The 23,214-nt window shown below is 35.5% G+C and overlaps 1 protein-coding gene across 1 annotated transcript; it reads right to left on the reverse strand.

Moving 5' to 3' along the window:
- Positions 1-711: 711 nt before the first annotated feature.
- Positions 712-21,711, reverse strand: LOC108987792 (insulin-degrading enzyme-like 1, peroxisomal). Its single transcript, XM_035689820.1, has 26 exons — positions 21,527-21,711; positions 21,271-21,346; positions 20,788-20,855; positions 20,525-20,616; positions 20,358-20,431; positions 20,219-20,262; positions 19,783-19,834; positions 19,407-19,529; positions 19,210-19,322; positions 18,890-19,052; positions 10,050-10,142; positions 9,805-9,890; positions 9,616-9,702; positions 7,758-7,861; positions 6,619-6,721; positions 6,390-6,485; positions 6,118-6,307; positions 5,838-5,899; positions 5,059-5,163; positions 3,650-3,851; positions 3,337-3,545; positions 2,662-2,786; positions 2,523-2,574; positions 2,362-2,448; positions 1,582-1,704; positions 712-1,283 (listed from the first exon to the last, which is right to left on the reverse strand). Exons 1-26 carry the CDS (start codon positions 21,650-21,652, stop codon positions 1,038-1,040), a joined length of 2,901 nt encoding a protein of 966 aa, XP_035545713.1. The 5' UTR covers positions 21,653-21,711; the 3' UTR covers positions 712-1,037.
- Between the last annotated feature and the right edge of the window lie 1,503 nt (positions 21,712-23,214).

Here is a 23,214-nt window from a genome sequence, read left to right on the forward strand (position 1 = left end):
TCAACTCACTATCCAGATGGCGCTTAAATCATTTTATCAATGTGTAATGTGTCTATAAATATAATTTATCTTCTCATTTGGAAAGGAATCGCATCACATCTTATCTCGTATTATTTTTCAAACGAGGCCTAAATCTTTTTCTGTTAGCGTCATCGATGAATGATGGCATTCATTTGGGAGTAGTAGGTGGTGAGGTGAATGTATTTATTTAAATAATGTTAGATACAATCTTAAGTATATAAGCCCTTATGCATTTTCTTGAAAAAAAGTAAGGTATATTATTAAAAAAAAAAAATTTTATGCATGTCCCAAATATACCTAGTTTATTATTTTATTTTTTTTAAAAAAAAAGTAGAAGTAGATCCAACGGTTGATAGTGGTCTAACGTAAATTTAGTGTAAAAACTTGGTGTTGGTGATGTACTAGAGAAGGGAAATGTGCATGGTAAATAAATAAGCAAATAGGACGTGAAAATTTTATGCATGGACGGCGATGACATTTCTCTCAACTTCTATAATGGGGGCAAACCCACTTACATTCAATGCACGTACGAAACAAAAGGCCCAGTTACCAAATTGCATGAGGATATCAAGGAGATATGACTTTCCACATATAACTAAGGAAGCCGATGGAGACATTAAAAATTGTAGTTTCAGAAGAGAAAACTGAATAGAACACATTTAAAAAATAAAATCAAGAGCAACCCTCCACTTTTGAAAAACAGAAAGAAATAAAAGATAGATTAAGGCTCTCTATATAAAAGTCTATGACAGAATTCCCATATCAGTTTATAGTTTAAATGCATGTCCAGCCCATGCCTGAGGGGATGAAGGAGGAGGAGAGAAATTATAGAGTTTGGTGCCATGCATGCAGGACATGCACAAGTTTCAATCTCGAGAAAAAGCTAATACACTTGCTCCGCCAATCGACATCATCGATACCAAATTTAAGGTTCAGATGAGTAGCTTTGCAGCATTTTGAATGGCAGAAGTTACTGTTTTTTTGCTGAACTATGGTGGAGCTCAACTCCCTACAACTTAATTCACATGATCAGAGACTCCTCTGAATGAACCATAAAGAGGCTGTGATCTCCTGAAACTGAATATGTCATCTATTTTCACCGAGTAGTGCACTGGTCCACTTTTATCTGCTGTGTACTCCGAACTATGTAGGTTTCCATACACTCCTATACTTAATGACTTCCTCTGAGGTGCGCCAACTTTTATATGGTCATTGAAGAAGTCTATCAATTCTTGTTGTGTTAGCTGCCTCAATGCTGCAACCTGTTTCGGCAACATCCACAAGAATCGACTACTTACAATCTACAATCCATAAAAAAAGAAGGGTTTTTTTTTTTTTTAATCAGCTCTTGCTCCTTGAGTGAGTATATATCTTTCTATGTTCATGTCAAAGAGGTCAGGAAGTGTAAATGAGAAGTCCTGTATGATGTTTTGCCTCTTGATCAATTTCACTTATCCCAGAATATATCATCATCATCTAAAATAGAAGGGTCACTGATGGTACCCGACAATAATTATTTTGAGCAACTACTAAAAAAAGATCAGACAGAAAAAGTCGTACCTCCAATTCTTTCCTATCAAACTTGAGGGTCCCATCACGAATCTCTCGCCAGAAAAATCCAGATTCTTCATTTAAGTTCTTGTGCTTCTCAAGCTTCATGTCAATTAATGCATTCACATTACTCTGCAGAAGCAGTTCAATCACAAATTAAGATGAATCACCATAGATATTAGATCCATTTCATCATCAAAGCTCTATAAATGATAACTTTTCACGTAGAAACATCAGGGTTTGAACCTAAGAACAACCCAAAGTCTCCAAAACCTCCGTCCACCATATTCCACTGAATACCAAAGTTGAGGGTAAGCCATGAAAAATTAATGCCACAAGAAAAAGATAAATTTATCTATAATCATTCAAAAGAAAGCTTAAAGTTTCCATGACTGCTCTGCTCATGTTGTAATAGCCCAAAGCTGATATTTTACACGATTTTTCATGCTGTAATAGCCCAAACTCCACTAATGAAGCACGCAACCATCATTCTAATTGGAAATTTGGAACATGGATCGGGAAAGAATTGCTGAACTAACAGTGAGGAAGGTCTAACTACTCTTAACATATGTATAAATCGTTGTGATTACCGAATAGCTATAAAAACTCAATTGACAACATTTCAGTCCAAAAATTTAGAAAATGTTACATTATTGGCTTGACTGGGCCAGTAAGTGTCAGTTATAAACAATTGTTCAAAAAAGATAATGAAATCGACTGACACTAATGTAGATCATGACAAAGGCCATATACAGACAGAAAATTGCTTATGGCAAAAGTATCTCTCACCTTGAATTCGTCACTGGTCATCTCATGAAGTTTACTTTCAAATGTCTTGAGAAATGCCTCAACTCTCAAATCAATATGTCCAGGACCCTGTTAAGGTCGATAGAGTACACAAGATTAGGCACAGAGTCAATGGTGGGAAGAAAAGAAATCATGTTGTATACCTTCACTGTAGATTGGATGATTATCAGTACACCATAGATACCAGAATCATTCCTACATTGAGTAAAAATTCGCAACTTATAAAAGAGAATGGCAGATGTTCCATGCAGGGTCTAATAATTAGGGTAACATGCTTCACACCTCTGCCAGAGAGAAGTAATGTACCCAAGCTGCTCAACTGATCTAAGCTGGTGGAAGGCTGATTGCTTTGCGATTAGAGCAAAAAGCTGAAGCTTCACATTCAGCAGAAAATCATCACGATGAACCTGTACATTTTTTTCCAAAGACGAATAATATCAAAACCACCATCGAGATATTTCACCTCCAACGAAATGTCAAAAAGGTCAATGGTATAAGTTCTAAAAATGGTATACAGATGGGAAGTGACCATTATAGGTTTCATTTTTGAAATAACATTATATCAGAGGTTCTGATGGTGCATAGCACACGCTTTCATACTACCTTTCCTTTTCTCTAAATCAATTGTTCTTCACTTTCTACCAATAGCGGTTAGCGCAAAAAAAATTTATGGAATAGAAAATTCCCTAGAATTTTTAAACATAAAGTTAGTTCAGGAAAAATTAGAGTTTTAGAAAAGAAAAATGGCAGCTTAGTCGATTTGCCCACTTTCTAACAGATGATTTTGAGGAAATCTCACCCTACCACAGTACATCAAGGAATAAGAAAACTGATGTAAAAAGCTGATGGCTAACTGTTCTTATTCCAAGGAGCGATAAATGTTATTAGGAACTCATAGAAATTAGAAGGGTAGCATCTGATTGGAAAATATCACCTTTTATATATTTATAGAACTACCTGAATATAGTGGACAAGAGCAGAATTTTCATCATCTGGATTAAGGCCTTCTGCAGGGTAGAAGTAACTCGTGCCCCTTTCAAGTTTAACCACTCTATTTGTCACGTGTTGGGACGGGAATAAAGGTTTGCATGCAGAATTTGGACCACTAAAGAAAACATCTTCAATATACTGGACCATTGACTCTGCTTCACTGGTTTGAATGTTTCCTAGAAAAAACGAAAAACGATTAGGCATGAAATGAAATCAAAATGAGGAAAAGAATGGCTGTCATTAAACAACAATGTCTACAAAGATATAGGCTTAGAGGAACCTGCTATATAACACTCAAGGAAGGCCCTTGAGAGCAACTCTGGAGCAAATTTTGCAAGATCTTCAGCTTCAAGATGGAGAAGAATGTCAAGTTCTTCCATCCAAGGCCACTTATGGTCTTCTAGTAATAAAGAGCAATAGTACATAGCCTGCTGATAGGGTTGTTGGAACTTGAAATTTTGGTACTCCTTTGTTAGGGTTTCCTGATTAAAAAAATGCATATATTTAACATTTTGTGGAATACCCAAAGTGGAATACTCAAAATAATACATTTTGTGGATATACCCCTACTCGTTTTAATAAGATAAACTAATAACAAAAGGCAGAAGCCCAAATGCGCAGAATGCCTACAAGGACCCTATCTAAAAGTGTTTTGTCCTCGCAAGATTAAGAACTTGAAAGGAAAAAAATAAAGAAAAAGACCAATAAAGTGTGGAGCCCCTTGAGGAACATGAATTCATGAATAAAGCCCTAAAATATATCTGGGCACCAGGGTTAGAGATTTTGGAGGGCCATGATGCAGTCATGAGCAGAAATGGATATGGAACTAGGAGGGCATAGTACATGTCAAGTAGTATACTGTACTAACCTTCCCTGTACTTGGTCAGAGTATAGATGTCTAAGTTTTGACAGAAACATTTTACCACCGAAAGGGTTTGAGGTAGAAAACTAATAGGGCGCAGGTTTTTCTTTTACTAAGCAATGGGGGTGCAGTTAAAAGGCATTGATATAGTTCTGTTGTTCTTCAAATACAGCCAATATTTATTGACAAGTCTTTTCTTTCTCCAAAGTGTGAAAAGTCAAACCAGTTGGCAGCATGTTAAGGTTACTTTATTCTTACTTATAAAGAAAAACATGTAAAGGTTACACACAGAAGTGGAAGCTACATGTAGGGACAACAGAGGCAATTCAAATGAAGAGTGATAGTCTGGATAGCATCTAAAGCAAGAAAAACAAAGAGACAAAAATAAAGTTTAATAATGAAACCAGGTCAAAACCGAACAACCAACCATCTCATATTCATAATCACTGCTGCAACAAATCCAATTATCAATTCTTAAGCTAATCTCCAGAAAAAAGTTTCCCTTCGTTTTGACTCAGAAAAGTGATGGGTTTATGCATGTGTAACTATGTGGAACTAGGGAGTGAAGCAATGGAAAAGAGAGACAAAAATGCAATCCATGGATCAAGCCACTTGATCACAGCAAAGGGATCAAAATAATAAAGCCGTCATTCTTTTGTGGGGGATGGGGTGGAGTAAAAATCACAGCACAAGCTATGAATACCATGCCCAACTCTTGGGACACCGTCACGCCATTCTGAAAGGTGATTCTCTTTTATGCAAAGGCAAATCATGGCAATATGAAATAAGATATAAAGCTGAGATCTTTATGGCAAAATGAGAATTACCTTTATCACAAAAAACCTTTCAGGTTTTACTTTAAATCTTGCAATTTTTCCCAGTACAGTTTCCAATAAAGTCCTCAGTTTGTCATTGTAACCTTTCAGAGTCACCTAAAGAAGAAAACCAGACAAATAGAGCAAACAGGCATAACACGAAGAAAAAAATTTAGTTTCCAATCATGAACATAAGGCCAAATATGCTTAGAAAAATGAGGAAATTTCTCTCAAGTCTCATAAATACAGTTCATTTTATTTATTTCCATCAGATTGACAACAATTCACCAGTCAAATCCAATGAAATCACTTGTATTCCTGAAACAAAACACACACACACACATGAATGGATAAATCTTCTATAATGATGAAGAGAATTTAAAGAAGTAGGTGAGCCAAGCAATTCCAAATAGCCTAATAAATTCAAGAGTACCATTTAATAGAAAAATTTGAAAATTAAACCTTCATTTTAATATCATTAGAATATAAAACCCAGAGGCAAGGTCAATTAATAAAGAAACTGAGACAGCATATACTGTTTAGAAATGATATTTGCAGTCGTGTAGTGTGCAAGTGCTGCGCAATCCTTTTGAAAAAAGTGAGTAAATACGTGACTCACATGAAAAAAAAAACTAATTTTTTAATAGTGGACTCCACTCTTTTTCAATAGGATTGCACGGCGCTTGCGCACTTCACGACGATTGTATCTAGAATTAGTCCTTCTATAAATAACTATCGAATGCATACAACTGTAACTAATATCTTGGGAATTGACAATTTTATCAATATACCTGAAAACCATAAGCATTGCGCTTTATGCCATAGTATAGACCAGCAACCTTTGCATAATAGGCTGAAATAAACAAGTTACAGTTAGCTCTAGTCAGGAAAGAAAAACCATAAACAATAACACAACAAACCACCGCTGAAAATGAATCATCAAAGTTTATTTTGCATGCCATATTTTCATATTGAGGTTGTACCTCTTTCGAAAAAAAAGATCTATAGGAAAATTAAAAAGAAAAAAGCTCCCTTTCAATTTGAGAAATCTAATGAACTGCAGCTTCTCACCATATTCATTCAAGTAATCCATTAATAGCCGCGTAAAAATATCAGTTAGAACGTGTGCTTCAGGGGAGTTTCCAGCATGGGGACAGTTAAAATCTATCTTAACATATGCCTTGGGAGTAGAAAACATTGTATCAGACTTGTACCATACTCTTGAACATGATGACTTTCTTAACAGAACTGGAAATTTGACCTGTTTAAAAGGTCAATCAAATCAGAAACTCAGAAATAGAAAGTATCAGCCACATGGAATAAACTTATAATATCTATCAGACCATCTCTTGAGCATCCTTAAGTGACAAGTCGGTAGGGATGAACACATTGGGTGCTGGTAGATGCAGATTATCATTAACAGCACATAGCATCCATTCCTGCAATAAAAATACAAATGTAAAACAGCAGTCAAGTTTTTACCTTCATGGCAATTAAAATTCCTAAACTAAACTCAATTGACCAAGCAACAAGCCAAACAACTTCTCATTTAAGTCCAGCTTGTCTACCAACCTCAATCATGGAGGGAGTAACTTTGTCCACAGAATATGCAGTTCCATACCATGGCTCAACCTTGTCTGTGTGACCTTCAAATTTTTTTGATTTCCAAAAGATTCTGTAGAAATAGTCATTAGGAAAACTACCATGACTCAACCATGTCAGGGCCTCAGTTTGAAAATTGAAAACAGCCCATATGATGATAATGAGAAATTACCAAATGCCTATGTACTATTCCATCCCATAGTTTTGTCAATCCTCTATTCCATTTTGGAATATGACTAGGAATATCATTCTAACAGTTTTCCCAACCAACACATAGGTATATTTGAAATTCAGTACTATTTTTTTGCTTTGTTTGGCTGTCAATTTGAAACTAGTATTGAATTTGCAAACCCAACTAAATATCAACTTTGTAGACGGCAGCAAGGTATAACATATTCACAATGGTAAGGATTAAATGCTATGGTCACGCAAGAAATTTGATGCACATTTTATCTCCAGCTCTCAAATACGATTATTCTGTTTGGAAATTATACTTCTGGCAAATGATGCTGATTGGCGTATGCCTTCAAATTTAGCTAAAAAATAAAGCATAGTCAATATGATCATGAGGACAAAATTATAAGATTAGTGCCAAATAAGAGATACAAAAATCTTATTCAAATGAAGCGGCAGCCACTTTTTTAAAGCTTCTGGCACCAAACACTTGGATAAGGCTGTGTATTACACAAACAAGCTGTTTGTAGAGGCATTTCCCCTCCTATAATAGAGAAAATTCAACTGCTGATATAAATATATTCTTGTTATACACCCATCAATTAAAAAATGCAAATCAGAAGATTGAAACTGTAAACATTGTGATGAAATAAAAAAAGGTGAATTCTGCGAGACTCTGGGCATAAAACAGGTAATAGCACAAGTTCATTTAAAATTCATTGTAAGACTCTCCCCCCCCTCAAAAAAAAAAAAAAAAAAAAAAGGCAAATGAGCATCAGATAATTTAAAACTGTTTTCAATTACCAGGGTAAACAAACAGAATTAAAAATGATGTTGGGATGAAAGAATGGAGATGCCATAATGGAACATAAAAATTTCTCATTCAAAATAATACTAACACTGTAAAGAAGAAAGCTTCTCTAAGCAAAACTCACCGGACATTGTCAATAGAGAGCTCCTCTAGTACCATTTGAATAGTGCCTGGACTGAACTTTGAGGGCAAGGATGACCCCACCAGCCAATCTCTTGGCGGATATACCTTAAGAACATCGAATGCAAATAAAGGAAATGAAAATTCAGCAAATCCCCATTCAACCAAGATCATTTCAAAAGAAATAACATCTATAAGCTTCTATGTTATTGCTATGGGAGCATGTACAATTACAGGGGATGTTCAGTACCGATTCTTATAGTATTGTTCGAGGAGTCAATAAGCTAATTCCTATAGATGTCTATTTGCAAGGCCCAAAATGGTAAAAAAGTAGAAAGAAAGTGTAAATTCACAAAAAAAAAAAAAAAAAAAACTGTGCCCCTGTTATAGCTCAACTGACATAACATGTTATAAAAACTACTAATGCATTCCTCCAGGCATGGAAGAGGGACTGGTATGGAGAAAATGGAAAATGATTGTTTTTTGGTATTCATGCTATGGTTTGCGATCCAATTTGTTGAATTTAAAAGTTTGTTATTGATTTAGGGGATGCTTGAAAAAGTTTTTCATCTCATCTCATCTCATCTCCTTCCCAAACATCTTTCAAATACAAATACTTTCAAAATAATCATCACAATTTTTCAAACTTTCAAATAAAAAACAAAAACAATTCAACTTTTTTAAATCTCAAAACAAAAATAATATTAAAAAATTATATTCTAACAATATTTTAATCATATAATATTTTTTAATCAAAATTTTCTCTCTCCTTTCCAAAAATCCAATAGATACTTAACTCAAACTGTCTCACTACTATTTACAAACCATCTTATTATTATTCACAAAATTCTCTTCACATCCCATTTTTCAAGAATCCCCTTAGCGTTCTAGGTAGTTGGTTGTGCGGAATATAGGTTTTTGGTTTCTGGTATGCATAAATATGTCAGATTTGGAGTAAAAATCAATGAAATGTCTGATTCACGCTTTATATCAGCTAGGAAAGACCTAGTTGTGATAATATGGATGGCGGTGAGCAAGTACATTTCCAATCAAAGATTGGCAAAAACCTAACTAGGATACTCCAGCCGTGCCTAGTTCTCTTGCTTTCTCAGACATTCTTTTACTTAAGGTCATGATTGAGAAGTAAGATGAGTTGAGAATGTTTTATCTTATCTCAAAACTTTTATCATTTTCTTTTCAAATATCACTGAAACATACAAACACTTTTCAATTTTAAATCTTCAACTTTTTCATTAAATTATTATCTAATCATTACAACATTCCTAAACTTACAAATAAAATACAAAAAATAAAACAATTTTTTCAAATTTCAAAACAAAAATAATGTTAAAAAATTACATTCCAATACTTTTTTAACTTTATAATATTTTTATTCAATTTTTTCTTTCTCTTTTTTCAAAACCCAATAATACAACTTAATTCAAACAATTTTACTACTATTCACAAACTATTTCACTACAATTCATAGAAGTCTCCCATACCAGACACTCCTTCCTCAACTTCCCCCTCTGCCTATTTTCATCATCGCCACCATGATTGGGTCAAATGACTATTTTCCTTGTAATTCCACAAAACCCAACCTGTGCGTGCCCGGCTTCTCATGTCATCAAGCATATGATAAAAAATGTATTCACTAATCCCGATTTATGTGTTATTTTTGACCAAGAAACAAGTTTTTGGGAGATTTCAGACGCTCTAATTTTCTTTCAATCCTCCCAAAGGAATATTTTGCACAATTTCAATTTGGCAAGGTTGCCTAATCCATGATTAATTAGCTTAAACGATGACTACATATCCGAAGGAAAATGAAAAAAAAAAATAGTAAATAATCCCTAAATTACCTGCATATTGCATGCGAGATGGATCGCATAATTAACAGGAGTAATTTTGTCTTGATAATGGAATTTTGTCTCGCAGACGGATGAAAGCTTCATTAACACATTGAGTTGACTCAGTTCTATGAAGAAACATTGTGAAGACACAAGGCAACAATATGATAGATAATATACACAAGAATATGCATATGATACCTCATCAAATATCCATTTGCAAATGCCGGACTGTTGTAAAAGGCGAATATATTTGAATAACAACCCAACAACATCTTGCATGTGCTCTGCAGTTAGATCAACATTAGTCAACAAATCTATGCGCCAGGTTATTAGACACCGCAACGGTATAAAAAGAAATGTTTATCAGCAAATCACATAAAAAATATATATAGAGGAGAGAGAAGAGGGCTGAGTTGGGATGTTGAAAGTTCAAAACAACTAACCGTGACCAGCATCAGTAAGAACAATCACTACTTCGAAGAATGAAAACTCCAAAGTCCAATCTGCTTCACCAGCAAACAACCCCGTGGCCCATCCTGCATTTTTTATAAGCAGACACATACTTTTTATATGGGCTTTTCAGAGATGGTGAGAATAATAAGCAGACACATACAAACAGAACATACTCCCATAATTTCATATTTATATGTGGATAACAGGAGTAACATCACTCAGAGCAGGAGTGACATCACTTATGTAAGAAAAAATTTATAGATCTAACTCATTTTGAAAAATCTGTTTTATAAGAGATAATTATTTATAAACATGTTTAAGATCACATGCAATGTAAGATTATTTTTCAATATCCTTCCTTACGTGCAGATCAGTATTTTTTCTGATCCTTGTCACAGGATAAATAATGTGAGTTTCCATTCGTTTTGTGACAGATTCTGATATCATGAAAAAATTTATAAGCTTAACTCATCTTAAAAAATTAGTTCTATAAAAAATAATTATTCATTACTTATAAACATACTCAAGACTTTATCTATAAATAATATGAGATTATTTCTCAACACTTTATCCATCCTATGAGAACGTCAAGAAGGATAGTCAATACGTAAATATCATTCCAACGTCATTTCAGCATGCCACCCTTTAGATTTTTCTTACATTTATGAAACAAAATGTTACTTTCCTAAATCCAACTAAATTACAATATTGAAAGACTAACTCGGAGATAAATATATAGGCCAACTTTTTGGTTCATAGGAGGTGAGTTGATATAGGGAATACAAATGTTGAAAGAAGAGATGGTGAAAGAAAACAAATCCAAGGGAGGGAAACATAAAGAATTTGCTTGAAAGTAAGGGTGTTACCAACATCCTATAGGGTGGGGTTGCTCCATTTCGCCCCCGGCCCCTGCATGGGCAGTGGGGTTTGCACCCTTGCAATCTGCCATCGGGATGCAAGAGCAGAGTCCCGTGTCCGTGTGCCAGGGGCGAAGGCGGACCCCTTATTAGTCCACCGCCACCCAAGGCTGTCACCCCCACCCCCCCCAAAAAAAAAAGTTTTTGAAAAATCAAAATATACTCTAGTTTTTAATCATAATTTCATAAATATAGAAAATGCCCCACAAAAAAAAAATTATAATCCCTATATGCTCTGCAAAATTTATAAAATGCTAATATACTTAGAAATGTCTCTCTAATTTTTTCCTGTAGTTCCATAATTTTGTATAATTTCTATATATTATTTATTTTCAACATTGTAGTCTCACCAAAATAAAATCAAAACTAAGTTTAGGAGAAATAATAAACTTATTAATATGAATTCTAAAGTTTTTTATTATACAATATTAAGTTTCATAATATAGAATCTTAAGTGAAAATACAAAAAAATTGGTGATCTATATAAAAAATAGTTAAGAGATTTTATACTGATATAGACTTCATTAAACAAGAAAAAACTTATTTAAGGTCTCAATTATAATATTATATGCTTAATGTGACATGAAAATATCTAGAGTTTACATAAAATTTAATAAACTAGCTTACATATTAGAATGAAAGATGACATTCTAAAAGATCATTTGATAGTTTCTATGAAACAAAATATATTAATACATTGTATTTTTAGAATTTTATTTCTACGTGTGTATTGCGAATTATCTAGATTTATTTTATATATAATTATGTTTTTATGATTTTTGAATCTCAATGTGTCACACACTAGAGAATTTGGCCCCTCCTCATGAAAATTGTTAGTTCTGCCACTAGTCTCAGCCTAAGAAAGGCATAAAAAAAATTTGAATCCACGACAAATTTACAAAATCATGTCAAATCCACAACAATACGAAACTAGCAAAAAGAAAAAACCAAAACAGCAAAAAAATTGAGTATATGAGGAAAGAAAAAAAAAAGCATAAACATCATCCAAGTCGAATTCTCACTGCGGGTCCGCGCCGCCAGAGAAGAAAGAAAGTGGGGTGAAGACTGAAGAGAGAATATGCAGATGCAAACCACACTGCTGCGATGACTACGAGAGGGAGAGAGAAGAGATAGCTAAGGGAGGGTAGAGAGAGAGAGATGAGATGTAGAGTTGATGGTCTTGACTCTTGAGAGACACGACCGTACGTACGTAATCAACTTCCATGACTGGGCATTGACGAGCATATATGGGTGGCAAACTCCAATTTACTCCAATTTAGTAATTTCTTTTTGTTGTAGTACTTCTTAATCAACTTTCATAAGGGCTGACGTGGCACGTAAAAAAAAATTTTTGCGCTCTGCTAGGGTTTGTATTGTTTCCGTTCAATGGTTGTCGCCGAGCCCCTCAGGGGTGTCTCGGTGTCTGGTTCACGGCAGAGGTCCTTTGCAGATATGGTGGCAAACACTCCACAACCTCTCCCTGAGGTTAACGTTCCGTTTCATGCTCCAAAAACACTTGATGGTTCTGTATGCGTGCTGTTTTCTAAGGAGGAGCTTGAACAATCTGCTGAACCCTTCAAGTTTTCTTTGGTCCTTAAGTTCTTGAGACAAAGACCTTCGTTGGATAATATTCATTCCTTCATTCGGTCTCGCTGGGGACTGCAGGCTCAGCCTGTTGTTTCTGCTATGAACAAACCGAGGAATGTATTTATTAGAATGTCTACGGAAGAAGATCTGGTTAAGGCTCTTGCTCGTGAATCATTGGATATGGAAGGTATTCAATATCATATTTTTCGTTGGAGCACAGAATTTCGAGAAGATTTGGAACCTGCTCTGGTCCCGGTGTGGATCACATTACCTGGTCTCCCTCCAAACTACTATCATGAGTCCTTCTTGCGTAGTAATTGCGCCGATTGGAAGGTTCTTGAAGAGGGATAATTCTACACGCTGTGCAACCCGAACGGATGGGGCTAGGGTTTGTATTGAGATGGATATTACTAAGGAGACGTTGATGGGATTGTGGATTGGTACACCGAGGAACCCTAAGGTTTTGTATCAGGAGATGATTTATGAAACTTTACCTGCGTACTGCATGAACTGCCGAACGCAAGGACACAATTTAAAGACATGCAAAAAGGAGTTAACCAGAAGTGATCGTGAGAAGAAAATTATGAAGGGGAAAGATAAAGTTTGGCAGAAACAAGATCGGGATGTGCTAGTATTGCCAACTGATGGAAATAGTTCTAAGGAACTGTTGCCTATGAGGGAAGAGGTTGATGCAAGGAATATTACTGATGAGGAGAAGGTTGATGGTGCTTTTCAAAGTGAACCTCTTAATGTTGAGAAACAGATGGGTGCAGAAGCTATTAGTGGTGATGGTGAGATATTACAAGGGATGGGTGATAAATATGTGGAGGTAATAACAGGTCATGATACAGTGCATATGGAGGATGATCTTGGGGAGAAAAAAAATGAGAGGTTGGAAAAGGAGTGCGGTACTATAGTGCCTGTGGTGAGTGTTGAGGATGGATTGAATGTGGAGGTGGGTGCTATTATCACAGTGCAACAGATTTCTATATCACAGATGGAGGTGATGACTGATCCTCCGCCTACTGGTATTATTAATTGGGAGGATCATGTGCAAGTGAGTTCGGATACGGAGTCTGAGGATGATAGTGTATTGTTGGATTGGGGAAAAGATGTTATGTCTGATTCAGGGGTTTGAAATGACGAAAAAAAAAAAGCTAAAGGAAAGAAGGTTCGTGGCTCTACTAGGGTTATAAGCAAACCCTCTAGACTTAATCTTTAATGGTGTCTTATTTATTTTGGAATGCATGTGGATTGGGTACTTCAAGGAGGAGACTTATAAAATTGGTGTCTCGGTATCATCTGAAAATACTTGTGTTGGCTGAGCCGATGGCTAATTCTTCTAGGCTGCAGTGGTGGTGTAATAAGTTGGCATTTGATGCATACAGTTCAAATGATGAGACTGGTGGGAAAATATGGGTTATGTGGAAGAATGAAGTAAGTTTGGTTGTGCAAAGTGTAAGTGAACAACAGATGACAATGACTATTGTTGAGCAGACGCGAACTCTGCTTTTAACTTTTTTTTATGCTAGATGTAGTTATTTAGAGAGAAGGCAGCTGTGGAGTACATTAGTTGGCTTGAATTCTTCCGATTTCCCATGGTTTGTTATGGGAGATTTCAATATTATTCGGCATGATGGGGAAAGACGGGGAGGGAGCCCTCGGTTGGCTTGTGCCATGGAGGAGTTCAATTCATGTATTGCTGCTTGTGGGCTACTTGAGATGCATTTTTCTGGTAATTCTTTTTCTTGGTGTAATGGGCATCAAGCTAGTGCTCGGAGCTGGGTGAGATTGGATCGGTCTCTATTAAATGTTGAGGCTTTGGAAGCATTTCCGGATTGTTCCTTTACTTATCTCTCTCGGAATACATCTGACCATTCTCCAATGCTTATCAAACTAGTGATGAATGCTGCTCCGTATGGTTATCCTTCCTTCAAATTCCAGCAAATGTGGACGTCTCATAATGATTTTATGGAGATGGTTGCTCGGGTTTGGAAGGAGGAATCTTTTGGTTCGGGTCTGTTTCGGTTGGCTAATAAGTTGAAACGTTTGAGAGTTGCGTTGAAGACCTGGAATAAAATGGTGTTTGGCCGAACAAATCTGCATATCAGTGAGTTGGAGGAGCGTATACAGGGTATTGAATCAAGGTTGCAAGATGATGGGCATTCTGTGGAGCTAGAGTCTGACCTGTTGGCATCCAAACTAGAGCTCTCGGTGTGGATGGATAGAGAAGAAACTCGATTGTCTCAACAGGCGAAGCAAACTTGGCTGGAAAAAGGAGAAGCTAGCAGTGTTTTCTTCCGTGCAGTCAGTAAACAAAATCGCCATATGATTAAAAGGATGAATTTTGGGAATGGGATAGTGCTTACGTCTCCGGAACAGATTCATATGGGAGCAATTGATTTTTTTAAGGATTTCCTGGAGGCTAGGCCGTGTAGTGCACTTCCGGATCTGGGCTTTTTGGTGGATAAGGTGGTTCAAGATGAGGAGAATAATGCTTTAAGTAAAATCCCATCAGAATTAGAGATTCATGATGCACTTTGGTCCATTCCTGTGGATAGTTGCCCGGGACCAGATGGTTTTAATTCTGGTTTTTTTAAATCATGCTGGCCTATTGTTAGTCGAGATGTGATTGATGCAGTGGTTGAATTCTTTCGTGGGGGTCTTTTGCCTCGGTTTTATACTGCTTCATATCTAGTGCTCATTCCAAAAGTTGAAAATCCGTCAAGCTTTGATAAGTTTCGCCCAATTAGTCTATGTTCGGTCATTTACAAGGTATGTTCAAAAATTCTTGTAAATAGACTCTCTCCTTTGCTTGCTAATATTATTTCTCCATAACAAGGTGCCTTTATTCCAGGGCGTAGTATTTATGAGAATATTAGCTTGATGCAAGAATTGATTCATGGACTTAATAAACAAGCACGTGGGGGAAATGTGGTCCTCAAAATTGATATGGCAAAGGCGTATGACAGTATTGATTGGGGGTTTCTTATTCATGTTTTGGAAGCTCTTGGTTTCTCTCCGTTCGTATGTGGATTAATCAAGCAGTGTATCTCTACTCCTTGGTTTTCTATTGTTATGAATGGTATTCCGAAAGGTTTTTTCAAGAGTGGTTGAGGTTTGCGGCAAGGTGATCCTCTATCCCCATATTTGTTTATTCTTGTGGAGGAAATTCTTTCTCGATTGATAAAGAAATCTTTTCACATGGGTCGAATAAAACCGTTCTTGCATCATAGAGGGTCTCCGGTGATTTCACATTTATTATATGCTGATGATATTGTCATTTTTTCTAACGGGGGAAAGAATTCTTTGTGTTCTATCATGAAGATTTTGCATGATTATGAAGCTTGGTCGGGACAGATGGTGAATAAAACAAAATCATCTATAATTTTTTCTAATAAAATTAGTTTGGCAAGGAGACGTATGCTCTTGCGACAAACTGGTTTTATTGAGGGAAAATTACCTTTTAAATATCTGGGAGTTCTTATTATTTCAGGACGTTTGCTATCACGTCACTTTGATGAGTTGGTCAACAAAGTTCAGAACCGATTAGAGGGATTGAAAGGTAAATTACTCTCACAAGGAGCTAGGCTTCTTTTACTTAGACATGTTTTGCAAAGTATTCCGATACACTGCTTGTCTATTTTATCTACGCCAAAGTTGGTTATTGAGAAGATTAAAAGATTAATGAGTACTTTTTTCTGGGGAGTTGCTGATGGAAAGGAAAAAAAGAAATGGTGTGCATGGGACACTATGTGCAAACCGGTCTTGGAGGGGGGGGGGTTGGTTTGAGGAATTTAGAGGAAGTTCGAACTTCTCTCCATATGAAGCTTGCTTGGAATCTTCTACAAGGTAAATCTTTATGGGCCCAATTTTTTTTATCAAAATATGTTGGTGCTGAACATATTTCTATGGTTAATGCTCAAAAGGGCACTAGATTTTGGAGAATGATCTTGAAAAATGTTCCGAATGTTCAGAATCATTCAGTGTGGAGGGTTAAACATGGTGATTTGTCATTTTGGCGGGATAATTGGATGGGTGAGGGGCCTTTGTGTGATGAATTTCAGATTATGGAATTGCCTTCTCTGAAATTAGTTGATTGTAAAATGGTGGATGGATAGAATATTGAGTTGTTTCAACGTTTGGTTGGTATAGAGAAAACGGATGTTTTGCTTGAAAAGTTGGGAAATTTGAAAGTTGGTGAGGATGTTCTTATTTGGATTCCAAATGGAGATGGGAAGTTCTCCACCCGTAGTGCATGGGAATGCATTCGTTCTCATAGTCATTCACAATCTTGGATAAAATGGATATGGCATCCTTTTCTTCCAAAAAAAATGTCTATATTAATGTGGAAAGCTTTGAATGGTTGTCTTTCTGTGGATGACAGGTTGCGGAGAGTGGGTATCAATATCGTCTCCAAATGTGATTGTTGTGTGTTGGGTGCTTATGAGGATCAAAATCATGTGCTTGCTATGGGAGAGTTTGCTTCACAAATTTGGAATAGATTTTGTGTACAACTAGGTATGCCTTTATTGCATGGACGTACCTGGAAGGAAAAGGTTGAATGTTGGTTTAGACGTGCTAAAAGATCTTCTTGTCGAGGACAAATTCTTGGTTTACTCCCTATTATTATAACATGGCGTTTGTGGTGGAGACGATGCAAGTCCCGAATGGAAGGTGTGTATGAAACTATTGATATGGTTTGGATTTCTATTAAATATTGGTTGTCTTGGGTGGCTTTGAAATTTAAAGGAAAGAATGTTATGACTAAAAGTGATGTTGTTTTATTGCAATCTTTAAATATTCCTCCTCCAAGAGTTGGTGCTCAAAAAGAAAAAATTGTGAGATGGATAAGACCAAAAAATGGATGGTGTAAACTTAATGTGGATGGTTGCTCGAGGGGTAACCCGGGGTTTTCGGGTGTGGGGGGAGTTATAAGGGATCATGGGGGTGGTTTCATATTGGGTTTTTGTGCTTATATTGGTTCTCGTACTAATACATATGCTGAGGTTATGGGTTTGTTGTATGGTTTGAGAAATGCTCGACAGATGGGACTAAATTACCTTGAGATTGAAATGGATTCTAAAATTATTATTGAGTGGACAACATCTAGACGGTGTGGTCTGTGGTATCTTGAGGATTTCTGGGAGGAGATTTTGAGCTATCTTGATGATATTACTTTTACATGTAGACATATCTTCAGAGAATGTAATGTTGTTGTTGATAGCCTGGCGAAACGTGGTGCAATGGGTTGTAATACTACGTATCATTCGGTGCTTGATTTTCCTAGGGAGACTAGAGGTCTTTTAAGACTTGATAAAAATAATTTGTCGTATCTGAGACGGCAATAATGTTTGTTCTTTGGGGTTATTTATTTATTTTTATTTTTATTTTTTTTTATTTTTTTTCTTTTTTGGGTTTTGGTTATGGTTTATGAGTTTATTGATTGTTCACCATGGTATTCCTCCGTCACAAGTGAGAGTTTTTTATTAATAAAAGTTAGGGAGGGGCCACTTTGACATGTGGTCCTGACTCTTTAAAAAAAAAAAAAAAAAGAAGAGAGAGAGATGATTAAAACCACAAACCACCCCCCAAAACAACCCCATTTTGGCATTCATTTTAAAAATAAAAAGATTGGGTTTAGGCCCAGGCCAAGGGGCAGGGAGCAGAGCCCGCCCCCCGTCCCTGCATGGGAGGGTGGGATTGCCTGCACTGCTCAGGCGGGAGTGGGGTGGATGAGTGCACCCCGCCGCTCACTCCTACTTGAATATTGACAAATGTAGAAGAAAGTTAATTCCTAGATAAGCATAAAAAGTGAGAGGCAGATGGAAGAGGCTGTTTTTAAGTAGGAGAATCAAAAGAACAAGAAACCCTCCACAAGGTAACAGGTGAAAAAATCCAGGCTCCAGTCCCACTGGGAAACGAAATGAGATTACAGGCAGACAGTATCGCTGAAATATAAACATTTCGACAACTTCTTCCCCAAAAGACTTATTTGCTCCAATGGTGAGCAAGTTCACGACACAAAAGACTTACCTGAAAAGGAAGGTGATAATAATACACAAGTGAAAGGGACTGCCCACAAAGAAAAAAGAGAAGGGAGTCCAAGAGGAAGCTAATAATCTCTACGTACATAATTATTTCAGGAGAGTGTCAAGTAAAATGCTCAACATGTTGATTATCCTTATATTCATATAATTTAAATAAATAAACAGGAAGTTCTATTAGGAACTATTTCGAGGTGTAGCAATAGAAATCAATATCATGTAAGTTTGAGCATGTAAAAATCAAGAAATCTGGAAAAACGGATATTGTGCAATACCCACCCAATGTTTTCAAGACGTGAAACAAAGATCCCTCTCCTTCATGGCCAATTAGATGACTAAGGTACCTGCATGGACCTTCCTTGTAATGGTGGATCTCCGGAGTTATCGGCCATGCAATTCTCAGTTTATGACCTTGTTTTATTGGGACAGATCTGACAAGAACCTGAAACAAAAACACAGACAGAAACAAAAAAAAATAATCCCTTTAATATCTAAAAACCTTTACCGTATATAATTTTTGTCGAGGTTTCTTTGCTTGGAGTTCCACAAATGGAATACTTTGTCTAGTCACATAAATGATTTACCACTTGTATGCATACCTGTAAATGTTCGGATGTGCAAGGTTCACCAGGACAGCGGAAACAACTTCTTTCAGTGTTTCGAATGTCCTGGAACTTATGCTCCACCAGATTTTGAATCTCATCAAGATTTTCTGGAAATGACATGATAGTTGTTAATAGCTTATAAGCAAACATAGTTTTGAGCCTGAAGTGTACAGGAAAAATTAATCACTAACCTTTTCCGTATACAACCAGATGCATGAGATTGGCAGAATAATTTTCTTCATAAAATTTGAAGAGCTCTCGTCTTGTATCCAATCCTCTTGATTTTGGTATAACCTCCAAGGTATCCCAGCTCCCTACACAAGGAAGGTATCTAATAACATTGTAAGAAATGATTAGGACATGAGAGTCTTTTTACATACAACGGGTGGATCTTAAACTCACTACCTAAGACTCAAAAACCAGGAGAAAAATACGTAAAAATAGGAGATGGAATTTGTCTTCAATCTTAATTTGGTCCAGCTTTTCATCAGTTTCTACCAACTATATGTAGAGTAAAAATATAAAGATTACTTAATAATAGAAACAGTAAAAAGATCAAATCCTGACCTGTGCTGAACTTATGGAATGGATGACCCTCGATGCTCAAATGTTTCTGAAGCTGAAAAGGTGACAAATTTCAAACAGAGTGAGAGAATGCGATTAGAAGCAATTGACAGCACTACTATAAAAACAAAATACAATCGTATAATTCACATATATAAAAATAAGTAATTAAAAAAAATACATAAACTGTGAAGATATGTTCATTAAATATTTTTTCCTAATTTGTGCAACTTAAGCATGAGTTTACATAGCTCAGCGGATTAGAGATAGAAGGCCCCACTTAAGTTAGGATCTACTACCATTTCCTCAGTCACTGTATTAAGCACAGAAACAGCAATTCTTTAATAGACAACAAATCGGACCGAGGAGAGAAAGTAAGATTAGTACATTGAGCGTATTGCAATTATAAAATATGCATAGAAAGGACAGTAACCAATACCTGGTTCATTCTCCAAGAATCTGACAATAAGTTCTTCTGATGCTCTAAGAGAAAGAGACAGAGACAGAGACAGAGAGACATAAAGATCTAAGATGAACCGCATAAAGGTGTTAGCCAAGATTCAGAAAATAACACTTACCAGAATCAACAGCTTTGATTTCCCTCGAAGTAGCATCAGCTGACATCAAAGGTTTAATAAAGAACTGAGCAAACCTGAGCAGCAAACACAGACATTCTAGGGTGATCACAATTCTGACGAAACTGATGATTATAACAGACAGCAAAAAAAGAAAGGAAAGCATCTACCTGTCCAAAGCTTCTTCAAAACAATCAGTGTTAACGTCAAAATGATAATTGGTTTGCTCTGAAGATGTAAAAGCATTTGTGCTGCCACCATGCTATGCATCAAGAAAATCAACCAGATAAAGAATGTGAAAACCCACATGAGTTGGCAATCTACAATGACATCGAATCAAAAATGGAAAACAGAAGAAAGAAAAATGGGAGTCATGGCAGTAATAAGTTTGAAGAAGGCATAGGTATCCCTCCAAATTATGAGTGGTAAGTACCTCTGCAATGTACTTGGAGTAACTATCTTCCAATGGGTATTTCTCACTAGCATAAAACAGCATATGCTCTGCAAATAAAACAAAAAAACAAAATGAGACAGAAAAAAGCTTATTTGCATCTAACCCCACTTCAAAATTTCAATGTTTGCCAATTTCATCCGTATGTAAACAAAATCCTTATATAGTAAGTGACATATACTCAAAACAGAGCAATGTGCACTTGTTGTCCGAGTTCATTATCTTCAACTTCACATCAGAAGCTACGAGCGTTCGTTGAACAGCTTTCAATTATACAAAAAATATCTGTGGGTATTTATTTAAAGAACAAGGCCATGGAAAAGACTTACAGAGCCACATTGCAAATTTGCAGTAAAGCATGTAGCACCGAAACTAACGGTAAAACAGACAAATATATGCAATTGATTATAGAATGCATAAAACTATAATTCTATATAATAATATCTCAAAAAAAGAAAAACTTACCGAGAAAATGGGCGAGGCCCGGAAGGCCTTCGGGGTCGCTGAAGTGGCCCACCCTGACATCCATGGTAGCAGCACACTGGAAAAAGAAATATGAAAATGAAAACCAGCTGACGAACACAAGAGATGAGCCTTAAAGATTATAACAGAGACTATAAAAGCAGAAAGAGAATTAAATCTAAAACAGGATATAACATGATCGTAAACAACACCAAGGAAAAAAAAAAAAAAAAAAAGCAAAAAAGAAAGACCGGATTGCCTTATCGGTATCGGGATCGCTGATGAGTAGGACCTCAAGGGAGTTCTTGAGGACGGTCCTTCTGTACTCCCTCTTGTCAGTCCTCGCCTTGAATATCTCCACCAGCTCTCTGTTTGCAACCGCCATGACTGAATGCAGAATGTGTGTGAGGAAGAGACGACGACGAAGACTCGGAGAGAGTTTATAATTATAAAACCCAAATAGCTTTGCTACCATCTCTCTTCACACCAAATTTACTTTTATTTTGTTTTATTTAATTAATTAAATTCTTCTACTTATTATTTATATATTAAACAGTGATACAATTATTATTCGTTTATTATCTATTTATTACTTATAGTATATCTTTTTATCATTTGTTAAGTATTTTTTTAAAATCCTTAATAATAAGAAAAAATTTAAAAATTATATAATTTTATTAATAGTCACTTTTTTAATTATTAAATAAAATTAAAAATTAAAAAAATTATATACAAAAATAATAGTAAATGAATAGAAAAAAGTAATAATCTTATCAATTTTTTTATATATTATATATTTGATAAGAAAAAAAATAAAAAAATAAAAAATTGTGTATAATTTATAATGCGAAGATGATGTATAAAATTTTTAATAACAAAAAGACAAGCAAAAGAGGCCAGCCCGATGGACGGAGTGCCCTGTATAGACGCTTTGATGTATCTCTCATGCGTACGTCACCCATTCAAACCGCCATGTCATTTCTTGCCTATTAAAAAAATAATAAATAAATAAATAAGTTTGACGAATTGCCCAACGACCCTACTATTTTTTCTTTTTGTCTTTTTAGATCCCAACGACCCTACTGGACTACAACTTATAGTTTTGTTTACTGGTATAGTTATAGTGTAGTAGCGTCGTTTATCGGTAGATGTGTTTGACCCGTTTTCCCATTTAATTAGGGCAATTAACCTCATTATTGTGTCACCTATTATAATTTTCTTAAAAAATAAAAAAATCAATTATTTTTTAATATACTTGACGTGGAAAGTTTCTATACCAACGAGTTAAGTGTGCTAAAAATAAAAATAAGATTTTTTTTAAAAAATAAAAATAATCCAAGTGTGTTTGGTACCCTCTCACTTACTATTCTTTATTTTATTATTATTTTTTACCTATTTTTCTACTATTCATTACTTTTTATCTACATTTTACTACTATTTAAATATTTTATTATTATTTTTTCACTACTATTCACAAATATTCTCAACACTTCTCACTATCCAAACGTACATTGTACGGCCTTACCTATATCATTTATCTAAGCACAATCTTAAGGTTTCCAAAAGAAAAAAATATCTCGTCGGAGAATAAAATCATCTTCGTTTCACTTAAAATTATCATTACTATCATTTATCTGAGATATTTTAATATTTATACAAATAATTAAATTGACAAGTAAAATAAAAAATGGCTATGGACTTTAAACCTAATTCAATTTATTTATTTATTTATTTTTATACAGACACAATTTACTAGTGGGTCCTGCTATTCGGTTGTCCAGACTATATGTAACTTTGGCCCTCCTCCGTAGTGTATTTATATTTTTTTTCTTTTTTTTGTCATATATTTTTAAACACTAGCGGTGAAGTTACCTATTAAGCACGTTTGTCCTGTATTAAATTATTTTAAAATGTAAATATATAGTATAAAAGAATAAAATTTAATGA

Source organism: Juglans regia, chromosome 4 (genome assembly GCF_001411555.2).
Source record: "Juglans regia cultivar Chandler chromosome 4, Walnut 2.0, whole genome shotgun sequence".
Lineage (NCBI taxonomy): Eukaryota > Viridiplantae > Streptophyta > Magnoliopsida > Fagales > Juglandaceae > Juglans > Juglans regia.